Source organism: Gallus gallus, chromosome 1 (genome assembly GCF_016699485.2).
Source record: "Gallus gallus isolate bGalGal1 chromosome 1, bGalGal1.mat.broiler.GRCg7b, whole genome shotgun sequence".
NCBI lineage: Eukaryota > Metazoa > Chordata > Aves > Galliformes > Phasianidae > Gallus > Gallus gallus.
Window position 1 is genome coordinate 172,695,363 of NC_052532.1, and position 12,492 is coordinate 172,707,854.

General features: G+C 39.6%; 1 protein-coding gene across 4 annotated transcripts in view; it reads left to right on the top strand.

The window, feature by feature from the left end:
• Window positions 1–12,492, top strand: part of DCLK1 (doublecortin like kinase 1) — a 234,311-nt gene that overhangs the window by 111,947 nt on the left and 109,872 nt on the right. For all 4 annotated transcript variants that reach the window (NM_001257257.2, XM_015277804.4, XM_015277820.4 and 1 more), the window contains exon 4: window positions 7,601–7,700. In NM_001257257.2, coding sequence (NP_001244186.1) covers window positions 7,601–7,700 — 100 coding nt within the window. The remainder of the gene's footprint in view (window positions 1–7,600; window positions 7,701–12,492) is intronic.

The following is a 12,492-nucleotide window of genomic DNA, read 5'->3' on the forward strand; positions in this document are numbered from 1 at the left end:
TCCTCTTCATTTACAGAGGGCACTCTTGTAATGAGAATCTCATGATAAAATGCTCTTCTTCACTGAAAAGCTCTCACAGCTTGATGATGCAGTTGTCACCATGGAGATTTCATTCCAACGAAAAAGAATGAATTCAGTGCTGTTCAGCTTCAGAAACGTGTGGCAGATACCTCCTGGTGCCGTTGGCTAAACCACCACCTGAGGAGAGCACTTGGATCAGAAGCTAGAATAGGAAGTACACCTATACTAATGATAAATTATATCTGTGTAGATGGCCGGATCTCTCGAAGTGTCATGTGCATAATGGCAGATAAATGTAAAAGGGCGTGAATAACAGCCTCAGAGCCTGAGCCAGCCAGAAGGAAAATAGATTTGCTTTAAATTAAGATAAAATGTTAAGTGTAAAGCTCTGTGGATTTCTGTTGAGGCCTAATACTTTCACTTTAGGAATGGGATTTTTTTCTACAGTCACACAGTCCACAAAGGATAGAGCAGGCTGAGGTGCCTCCAACACATACATATTAGGAGCAAAAAAAAAAAAAAAAAAAAAGATTGATATCAAATGTATGTGAAACAGCCAGTATTTTTCTTTCTTCCTCCTGAAAGCCTTATTGTTATGTTTGGTCTTGTAGTTTCGCAGTAATGGCCTAAAAAGCTATTACATCAATGCTGAAGGATAAATTTCCAATTTTTCTGAAACCACTGAATCGTTTTGAATGACTGATGCTTACTTTACTGGTCCTTCTGCAGCACAGTCTGCTAAGAGAAGATCTATACAGTAAAGAATGCATTACAGGACTGAAGAAAGCATTCAGAAATATACTGTGAAAAGTAACTCTATACTGTCCAGGAGATAAACGTAATATTAAAGAAGGTTTTTTGTTCCTGTGATTTTGTTAGGATTATGAATTTAAACAAAACTATTCCATCTTTTCCTGTGCAGTAAATTTGTGTGCATTTATAAGCTCTCAGGAAAATCCATAACTATCACAGGGCATCACGCTGACTGCCAGAAGTGGATGACAGTGAAGTTCAGGATATAATCTGAGATGTTCCCCCAAGAAGCAATTGACAAACAGTGGGGAAATTGGTAGAATAATAAATAAAATAATAAAATATGTCAGAGGTGGTGGTAGTTGGAAAATATAAATTGGTTAAGGAGGAAGATAGGGGGAAAACACATACATTTAAAATCTTAAGCAGGAGCTTTGCATTATTGAAAAAAAAAATCAGAAAACAAAACATAAAAGTAGAACAGAATGATGATGAGTTTCTTTCAAAGTAAAGGGTCTTGCTTAAGATTTAAGCATTGTGTCTGAGTGAACCAGAAGTAGCAGGAAAAAGGAACAAAAACTATCACCCCAAACCCTGTGTAATAAAACTGATAAAACTGTGCACCAAATCAATGAGTCAGAGTCCTGAAATCATGAGTCATTCAAACACTGAGGTTTTTCCAAGGATAATTTTTTTTAATGTCTTCATCACTGGAAGGGGAATGAAAATCAAACCGATTATGAGATTGATTCAGGTACACAAAGGTTCATTAAAGTCTCTGTAGAACTTCCCAGCTGGCTGCCAACACGGGGGCGCTTACCACTGCCTCTCTGAGTTCCCCCACACTGGGGTTTCTTTCCACATGAGCTTCCTTCTCTGTCACCCTCTGAGCTGGTCTTGCTGCCCACATCTCATCTTATGTTCACTTGTTTTCTTTTCTGCCTCATGTTTTCATTTTGCTATCCTTCGTTCATCTCTTTCCTTTCCAGAAAACTCCTATATGCCCTTACTGAGTTCTTGTATCATTCTGCATCTTTTTGTTGTTGTTGTTCCCTTCATTTATTTGTCCTTAATTTTCTTTCCAACCCTCCATCAACTATATTGCCTTAGGGCACCCCAGCTTGAGATTTTCTCATTGCTCATCCAAAATAGTTTTCAGAGTCTAATTAAGTTGTTAAGTTGTTGTTATCAAAAGGAGGCAAACACACAGAAAACCCCCCTTGCCCTCCCAAAATGCAGCATATGAAAATTATAATAAAAACATTAGAGTTACTAATGGTGGTGGTATGCTGTTGCTCGTGCTGTGAGCTATTCATGAATGCAGAGGAACTTTTGAGTATCAGATTCTTTTTTACTAGAAATTTTCAATTGGTATAAATTTGATAAACGGTCAACTTCAGAACAGTAGGAAAGTATTTAAATAGCTGTGACTGAGAGGACACATGCAAATAATTTTCTTCTATTTTTTCTTCTACTTTATATTCTTCTATATCTCTTTGCTGTATCCAAAATTCAGCAATTTCAAGTGATTTATCTGTAGCTTTCATTTCACACTTTTAGAAAACAGGTTGAACGTCTGAGCTACAAAATCACGTTGGGTTCTTTCCATGTTTCCCTCCTCAAAGGGCATATAGAATTTGCAAGTTTTAAGTTGTTTACTAGGACAAGAGAGATGATGATTTGAGAGAGGGATCCAGGCTTCAGCCCATAAAACTTTCTCAGCTAAATGCAGTCATTAAAATGTCTTCTGCCTTCCTCCTGTTTCGCAGCTGGTATGTACAGCTCAGCTAGTCTTTTTGATATGACTTGTGTATTGCCCAGTGCCTGTTTAGTAAACAGTATTCTTTGTGGCTGCTGCCTTCTATCTTGTCACTTGAGGAACTGTAGTGCCTGAGACTTCTTGTCCTTTGGTATTTTACTGTTAACAGTGCTTTCTGCTAGAGAGATGCCAGCAGATTGTTTGTGTACAGGTGTTGCAGTGTCACTACACAGCGCAAGCTGTGTGAGGAAAACATTTGTTTTCAGTTTCATTTTACTGAAGTTGTATGTCTGACTGCTCCTGCACACTTTGTTTTCCCGACTGTGAGAATCATCCTGCTGGAATATGGAAGAAAAAAAATAATCTTTATGTGAAAGGAGAATGACTGTACGACTTGGAAACAACAGAAATGTTTGGAGAGGCTTTTGTAATATACTTTTTAAAACATTGACTAATATGAAAGCTGATCATGTGCAACAGAGCACACTGACCTCTAGAGCACTGTCACGGTTCAAAACAGGTGATGCAAATCCTTGATCTTCTGAACTGCAACTTTTGAGGAGCTGTGATTTTCAGAAGTGAAAACAGGTAATAAAAAGCAGGTCCTGCTGCTTACTTTGATGGCTGAGTGTGAATAGAAAGTACTTGCAGATTTCTGGTGAAAAAGCCTGAAGGTGCATGCTATGTACTTGTTTGGCATCTTCTGGAAAAGCCCTGCAGTGTAACTTGCGAGAGCAGAGCAGACTGGGGCTGTTGTGACGGATGGATGGAAAACACTGCAGATGAGGTGGCAGGCAGTTATATATGGGAATTATAATTCCCAAGTGGATAAGATCTGTTGAGCCAAGAAGAATGATAAACTTTAAAAAGTAAAGTTTGAGTGCATCCTGAGAAAGAGGGAGGTAGGCAAGAATGCCAGGAGGCCTCCATGGATCAACAAGGAGCTCCTGGACTTATTTTGGTACAAAAAGAAATTCTGTAGGGAGTGGAAGCAGGAATGGGGTACGTGACAGGAATGCAAAAAAGCTGTCCGAGCATCCAGGGATCAGGTTAGGAAAGCTAAAACCCAGATAGAATTACATCTAGCCCGGCACATAAAGGAGAACAGGAAGAAATTCTACAGGTATATCAATTACAAAAGGTATGCTAAGGAAGATGTGGACGCTCTCTGGAAAGAAACTGGAGACCTGGTCACGAGGGATACAGAGAAAGCTGAGATGCTCAGTGATTTCTTTACCTCTTTGCATGGGCTCTAGCCACACTGCCCAAGTTGCAGAAAGGAAGGGTAAGAACTGGGAAAATGAAGTTCTGCCCTCTGTAAGTGAAGATCAGGTTTGAGACCATCTAAAGAACCTTAAGGTGCACAAGTCTGTGGGACCCAACAAGATCCATCCATGGGTTCTGAGGGAACTGGTGGAAGAAGTTGCCAAGCTGCTATTCATCATATTTGATAGATCATGGCAGTCTGGTGTAGTTCACACTGACTGAAAAGGGGAAACGCAAACTCTCGTTTCAAGAAGGGAAGAAAAGATTTGGGGAACTACAGGCCAGTCAGTCTCACCTCTGTGCCTGGCGCGGTCATGGAGCAGATCCTCCTGAAGACCCTACTAAGGCATATGGAAAATAAAAATGAGGTGACTGGTGGTAACCAGCATGGCTTCACCAAGGACAAATCATGCTTGACAAACTTAGTGGCTTTTTATAATGGAATTATAGAGTCAGTGCATAAAGGAAGAGCAACTATGTCATCTACCTGAACTTGACAGTGTGCCACATGACATCCTAGTTGCCAAATTGGAGAAGAATGGGTGTGGTGGCTGAACCACTCACTGGATAAGGAATTGACTGCATGGTTGCACTCAAAGAGTTGCAGTCAACAACGCAATGTCCAGGTGGAGACTGGTGATGATTAATGTTCCTTAGAGATTGGTGCTGGGTCCAGTGTTCCTTAACGCCTTTGTAGGTGACATGGACAGGGATTGAGTGCACCCTCAGCATGTTTGCAGACGACACGGAGCTGAGTGGTGCAGTTGACTCTCTAGAGGGAAGGGATGCCATCCAGAGGGACTTAGGCAGGCTGGAGAGGTGGGCCCATGCTAACCTCATGAAGTTCAGAAAGGTCAAGTGCAAGGATTTGCACCTGGATTGGGGCAGTCACAAGCACAGATACAGGCTGGGTAGAGAATGGCTTGACAGCTGCCCTCAGGAGAAGTATTTGGCGGTGTTGGTTGATGAAAGATTCAACATGAGCCGGTAATGTGCACTGGCAGACCAGAAGGCCAACTGTGTCCTGGGTTGCATCAAGAGAAGCATGACCGGCACGTTGAGGGAGGTGATTCTGCCCCTCTGCTCTGCTCTTGTGAGACCCCACCTGGAGTATTACATCCATTTCTGGGGACCCCAACATATGAAGGACATGGAGTTGTTAGAATGGGTTCAGAGGAGGGCAACAAAGATGTTCAGAGGGCTGGGGCACCTCCCTCATGAGGACAGGCAGAGAGAGTTGGGACTCTTCAGCCTGGAGAAGAGTGAGACCTTTTAGTGGCTTACTGTTACATGAAGGGGGCTGGGGAGGGATATTTTATAAGGGCGTACAGTGGCAGGACAAGGGGAAATAGTTTTAAACTCAAAGAGGGTAGATTAAAACTAGGCATTAGGAAGAAGTTCTTTACTGTGAGGGTGGTGAGACACTGAAACAGGTTGCCCAGAGAGGTTGTGGATGCACCCTCCCTGGAAGCGTTCAAGGCCAGGATGGATGGGGCTGTGAGCAATCTGGTCTAGCAGGAGGTGTCCCTGCCTATAGCAGGGGGGGTTGGAACTGGATCCCTTTAAGGGTCCCTTCCAACGTAAGCCATTCTATTATTAAATAAAACAAACAAGTATATTTAAGTACATATTATTTTTCTGCTGAGCTAATTTTATTTTCTTAGTTGCATATGAATTGCACTGATTTAACCTTAGATGCTTTAAGTGTTAACCCGTGTAGATTTCAGTACATCCATTTTAATGGGTTGTTTTGACTTGAGTGAAACCCTCTGAACAGAGTATTCTTTTAGTTTTTTTAAATCTGTACAATTTCCAAATAAGAATTTAATTTTAATTCATGCTAAAATAGCTCAGCATTGCGCTTTGGATTACTTATTGTTTGTTCAGCTCTAGTGCTCTGCTTAATGTAAAAACAAATGTAGAAGTCATTGCTCCCTAGAAGTGTGTCAAACTTGGGATGCAAGCAGGAAATTGTAGGATTTTTATTGTCATTTTGAAAATTAGTGGCTCTGTGCATGTGGGAGAGGTGGTAATTTCAGAGGAGCTTGACTAAAGGGAAGAGATGTTTGAAACTTCGTGGGTGTATGGGGTGGGAAGACAGGCAGGATATGTCTTGTGGACAAAAAAAAATGAAGATGGGAACTAAATGAGTATATAAAAAGGTTGCTGAAGCTGATACACTAATAGAACAGAAACTGAGTAGGAACGTGGGAAAAAGATCCATGAAATATTTACATATTTGGTGTTGGTGTTCAGATACCATATGGTGTGTATAGGATAATGTTGATAGGGACAGGGCTGTGGTGGACCTGCATGTAAAATGATGTACGTTGCTTAAGGACAGAGCAATTTTGAGAATACTTTTCCCTCTCCTCTGGCCTTTATTTCAGCTAGTTCTGCTCTTGATTTTCTCAGTTTTCAGCTGCTATTTCTCTATTTCTCTACCGTAGTTTTAATGACAAGTCTTACTCTGCTGGCAAGTCACGACATGTATTGCTATTTTTCTTTGTTAAGATTTTCCTAGCATTCAGACTCATAGCTGCTGTAGATGCCAGAGCCTTCTGGCATACGTCTGGGAAGCATGATATGAATTTTATAGCCCCTCCATTACCCGTGGCTGCAGGTTGGGAAGTGGTGATGGTGTGTGTTTTGTTTTCATGCTGAAGTCTGGCCTCATTAGTTAATTCTTCCACTTCAGTTTTTGTAGGCTTCAAACACTTTGTCTTTGCTTTCAATGAGGGGGGCGAACTGCTTCAGCTGGACTGTTCTCAGCTATTTTGACAATTTTGTAAATGCTTTATGTGTTAATTTCCTGTCTGTATGCTCTTGACATGAAACTGTGAAATTTATCTGTTCAAACATTAGTGTACGATCTAATTGCAAAACGTTATAACAACACATCCAAGTAAGCAAACATAACCTTTTAAAATTTTCTTGTAAATGTGAAAGAGGAACAGTTTGCAATACTGTTTACAAAGCATATTTGGATTTTTAAAAGTAGTCAGATATCTGATTTATTTCTTAAATATTTCAAAACTGTATCAGTAAGTCCATTGTCAGATTGGTGGAAAGCTACTGATTATTCTTTTAAGAACATCAGTAAAAATAGTCATAGAAATAGAAATATTCAACTTTTAAATAGTGCCTTGCGAAGTATTGAAACAAAATCTCCTGCATGAACATAAAACTGTACCAACCTAATCCTGCACCAACCTAATCCTGATTATTCACATTTGGGAGCAGAAAGAGATGATCCTTTTACTCAGTTCCAGCTCACCTGATTGCTCAGATTGGCGCCCATGAAGAAAAATCACATTGACTGCTGACAGAGATGAAGAATGTTTGATGGAGACTCTGTTCACCCGTATGAGTTTCATTCCTTGTCAGTGAGATTTTGCAGAAATAATTACATATTGCATCTAAAACTGTTACCTATATTCATGGCTGTCAACGAGTTGAAATGTGGTCACAAAAGCAAATTGATTATCCACTAACAACTGAATGGGACCTTATGCGTAATCAGAAGGCATTTACCTCATACCCCATTGATGCATCATGTAATAAATGTGACGTTAGGGCTTTTTGTCTTATCTCTCTCTTCCTGCATGTCCATAAAAGTGTTTCTCACTTGTAACAGATGGTCAGAGCACAGCTTTGAAATTTATCTGGAGATGAAGCCCTGCTGATTCCCTTAAAAGTGAAGAGTTTTCATGCAGATGGAGACAAGGAGGGATTTATTGTTTTTACAACTCTGATGATGAGATGTTTCATACAATGCCTTCCTTTCCTTTTTGCTTACAGGTGATGTGCCTTCAGGATTTCTTTGGCGATGATGACATTTTTATTGCATGTGGACCGGAAAAGTTCCGTTACCAGGATGATTTCTTGCTGGATGAAAGTGGTAAGAAGATGTATCTTAAAAACGCTTACAACCAGAGTAAAGGAGAGCTTTTCATATCGTGCTAACTAAGCCAAAATTGAATCACCCATTCTGATTTCAGAAAGATAATAAATATTCTTTTCTTTGAATTCCAAATACTGAAAATAAGAGGTAACTGAAAGCAACTTTAAAGCTACCAAAGCTGCTCGTGCAACATAAAGGAAATACTAATTCCTGTACTAACTCCTGTTTCACGAAGTGCTTCTCACTGTTTTTGTTTTTGTATTTACTGTGCTTTATTACAGTTGCTCAACCTCACAATTCTAATAATTGAGATTTAGGTAATGCTTCACAGGTAGTGTATGAAAGATAAATGTAATTAGCAAATGTAGATGAATCTGAGAAAATTCTCATCTCGTCATCTGAGAAAATTCTGGGAATTCTATGTTTGAGAAAACACAGAGACTGGCTGTAAGAATGATTTATTTGATACACATAATCCTTTAAGTAAAATACACATTATTTGCAGCTAACTTTGTTATAAACACTATTTGTAAGTTATGAATGATAATAGTAAGAAAAGAAAATCTAAGCCTTATGCATTTGAAAACAAACAGCTGCCATTTAACTTGAGTTTATTGTTTATATAGAACAAGACCCAGTAAATGTTTTAATTTGCCTGTTCTTTCTCAGGCTTGAATATGTCTGTAATGCACTGTTACCAAATTCTCTCATCTTTTTTCAAAGTATCAAAGGCTTCAAAGAAAAGTTGACTTGAAGAATCAGAAAAAAAATCGTTACAACAGTAGCTGCTTCATAGCCATCCTGCCTGGAGGTGGAAGGCTACATGGTTTGGCTGTATCCAGACAGATGTTCCATTAGCTTGTGTAGGAGCAAAAGAAGCTGGCTTGTGCACACCTCATGTTTGAGCATACAGTGCCTGAAAAAACAGGTATCTTTGCTACTGAACAAGGGAAGGACATTTTTTATCAGTCAGAGGCAGAAGCAAACACACATCTCGTATTTCTCTAGGAACTTTTGGAGGCCTCGAGAACTTTACAATAAAGAAAGACTAAACAAATAGTGCACCAGGTTTGCTCTTTAAAATAATGAAATTGCTGTCGTTTCCTCTCATGTAAGATGTACAAATGAAAAAGTACACATGAAAGGATAACATCAGCTGTCTTTAGGACAGGAATTAGAAATGTAAGGGGGACATACTTGTGCGTCAGGGGAGATTTCTAGGTGGGAATGTGGCCAGCACTGCCGTCTTTGCCTTATAGGAGTGGAGAGCTATGTAGCAGGCTACATAGTCTGGATTCAGTTGTGTCTCTTACCTAAAAGATGGCACTTGTGACTGCCCAGTGTCTCCTCACTGCATCCTGTGGCAGCTTTTTCCAGAGCTGACTCAAGAAGTACTGATAACAGATTTGTCTAAATCAAGTAACTTGTTCTTTTTTTGGACGTATAGTGTCAACGTACAGTCATATCCTGACTCTGCTTAGTCTTTGTTTGTTTGACATATCATTGTCTCTTTCAGTAAGCAGTATCTTTCTCTGGAAAATTTCTGCTTAAAGCGGTATTATGCTGAGTTGAAAGAAAAAAAAATAGCTGAAAGTATTGACTGAAAATAAGCAGCGTGTTCTGGTGTTTGCTTTTCTAGTGAACATCTGTTTGACCACTGGAGCTAAGAAAGAGAAGAAAGTGAGACCCCAGACTGTTTCTAATCTCTTTGCAAAATGTGCATCATCATTGCTCTATGTTTTTGGGAAATTTTGGAATCAAGACAATTTGTTTAGGTTACACTAGTATGTATACATTCAGTCTTCCCTGAGATAGGAGCAAGATTTGGGGACAGAATAAAAAAGCAACCGAGTTCCTAACTTGTTTTATTTGGCAAATGAAGATTGTGTGATCACAGTGCATGTCTTTATGTTCCTCACAGCTAACCTGAGAACATCAAAATTATTATTGAACGCTGTCTGACTGTGTAGAACAGGGAAAACCTCTCTGCTTCTCTGAAAAGCTCTAGTTTCCGTATCTGCATCCCTCCAGAGTTTACTAGTTTCAGCTGAGTGATGACAGTAACAATTGTGGTGTTGCAGATTAAGGAGTAAAGAAAAGCAAAATTTGAAAGTGATAAAGAAAGGGACAGAAAATAAATAAATAATCAAGGTGTTCTGGGCTCTTGGGACAGAGGGAATCACTATTATGCAGGAAGAATGCCCTATTTCTATAGTTTAGGTTCAGAGCTCCTGATAATAGTGGCAAAGTTTTTTGAGATTGGAAAATCTGCCTACACTTAATCTTAGTTAAAACTAAGTAACTTACACTGAGAGAAGCCACTGAGCCCGTCCCAATAGGTTCCTTGCTTGGTAAAAAACATGTAGACCTATTGGCACAGTAGGTGGTAAATGTTTGATTGGGTTGAAGGTAAAGGTTTAAAACAGTTTGAGTGAATTATGCTTCAGAAATGTCTGGTTTGCTTTTGTAAATGGTATCTGCATGCTTGGTATGATTCTTATTATCTGCACTGTATTTCTTAAAAGTTCTTGAACCAGCTTTTAGAATGGGATGAATTCTACTCCATCAGGAAGGAAAACAACTACGAACTCATTAGGCTGCACCATTCTTAGGCATCTTTCTATATCCTGCTTCCAGCACCTACTAGAAGTGATAGAATCAGAAATTCAGAAAAACTAGTCTAGAAGTGAATCAGTCATCCTGTCTAGTGTGGAACTCACATTACCTGTTTCTTTTCTGACAGATACTTGTCAAGTGTGCCCCTTAAAAGCTTCTGATAATGGGGATTCTGTAACCTCCACAGAATTTCTGTTCCAGTATTGATCTCTCCTAGATTTTTTCTTTCAGCTATCTTAGCAGAGATTCCCATGCTCTAAAAGAAGCCCAGTGCTGCTTCTCTTATCTGCTGTGAACATGGGTAACAGATGATCGCTTTTTTCTTAGGAAATGTCTGTGGACTGTTATAAGCACCATCAATTCTTTCTTCTTTAAGTTGAGCAATTAGTTCAGCCTTTCATTGGTTTGACTGCAGACTCAAGCTTGTCCTTGAAAGAGGGAGCGTGCTCCTTCTTTATATCATCTCTCTTCTCTGTTTTATGTTTTTTCTTAGGAAGAGGCATTGCATATCCCTTTGGCAAACAGTTAAGAAAAGTAAGTTAATCAGAGATCCGTCAAAGAGCAAAATAAGCAGCACTATATATTACAGTTTCTCCTCTCTTTCTTGATGTACAGATGGTTTTCATATTAAACACACTGCTTATCACATGAAGTACAGAATCAATAGACACCACCTCTGTCATAATTCCTAGCAGTCATCTCTGCTTCTGACCTAATTTATAGATAGGATGGTCGCACACGCTTCCACAAAGAGAAGTACAGATGGGACATGAAAATGCATGAGAATGACCACACCATTAAGAAGTAAATATTCCTTTTTTGTCAAACACCAGTGATGATTTTCTTTTCATAGGAAAGTTTTGTGGGAAATGTAAGCAGAGAAAAATTTTATTAATGAAGCACACCATTACATCAGTCAGCCTGTAAGGGAAAAAATTCCGTGGTGTAGAATGTGGCAGTGACTGCTTCAGGCATTGTTAGCTTGCAGCTCTGGAAACTTTCCCAGAAATCTTAGGTTTTCTTTAACTGGTGGTGGTTCAGCTTTCTAAGAAGAAAAGAAGTCAGAGGATGCTTTTCTATAGCCCTCAGCTTCATGCTGGCAGAGATTAGGATTTAAGAACCATACTCAAGAAAATATTTGCAGTCAGCTATTATTTAGGCACCTAAGTAGGATCTGGCAGTGTAAGTAACTCAAGAGATTGCCCCTAAATGAAAACATCTTGGTTTAGACAGAGATTTCTTTCATAGCACTGTAAAATGCAACAGTTTTTGGCAATATCAAAATTAAATTTCAAAAAATGCTTTATTTTTACGTTCAGCTAATATTGGCTGTGTGCTTTGCACAACTCAAGATTGCAATTTATTTCCTAAGTGTGACAGAATTCATCACACTGGAGATGCATCATGCAAAAAAGCTTCAATCTGGACTGACCAAAGCCAGTATCTGCCTCCAAGCAGAACATAACCAACATAAAATGACTGGGTGTAGAAACAGCATCAGATCACTTGTCAAGAGCACATGTTATGGCTATGGAAACAATGACGAAAATGACTCTTTTCTAGGGGAAAATTAAGACTGGAATCTTTGAAACCTAATTTCACTTTGACTTTGCTGGCCTGTGTTCGTCCTCAGCTCAGCATATCGGTGCCAGCAGTTTTTACTGCATCGTCTTGCCAGCAGCAGACAGCTTGCCAGGAAAATCTGAGTCCTGTGATGTCCGCACACGTGTGTGTGCTGGGAGGCATGCACACGCATCTCATTCAGTAACTGCGGTTAGGGTCAAGAGTATCATGTTTATCCCTGTTAATAACTGTCAGGTTTCTGTAACCTTCATTACTCTGTCCTTCCTAAAAGGGGGAGAAAGGGGAAATTGGTTGTAGGATTTATAGGACAAAGACTGATGTGTTAAGCAGCTTTTGGCTGGACTTAGGAGAGGAGAGTATGCTGGCTGACTTACTCTGCCCTCATCAAAAACTCATGCTTTGGCAAATGGAAAATAATGGTGGGTTCTAGGGACTTTGAGATACAACTTTGCTTTCAACAGAGGCATAAATATAAAGTGTTCCAGCACAGTGTGATATTTTCAAATGTCATCAACTGCTGGGCCTTAGAGACATATTCTGTGTATGAGGCAGAAACAAAGGCAGGAAGGGACTAGTCCTCTGGTTATAT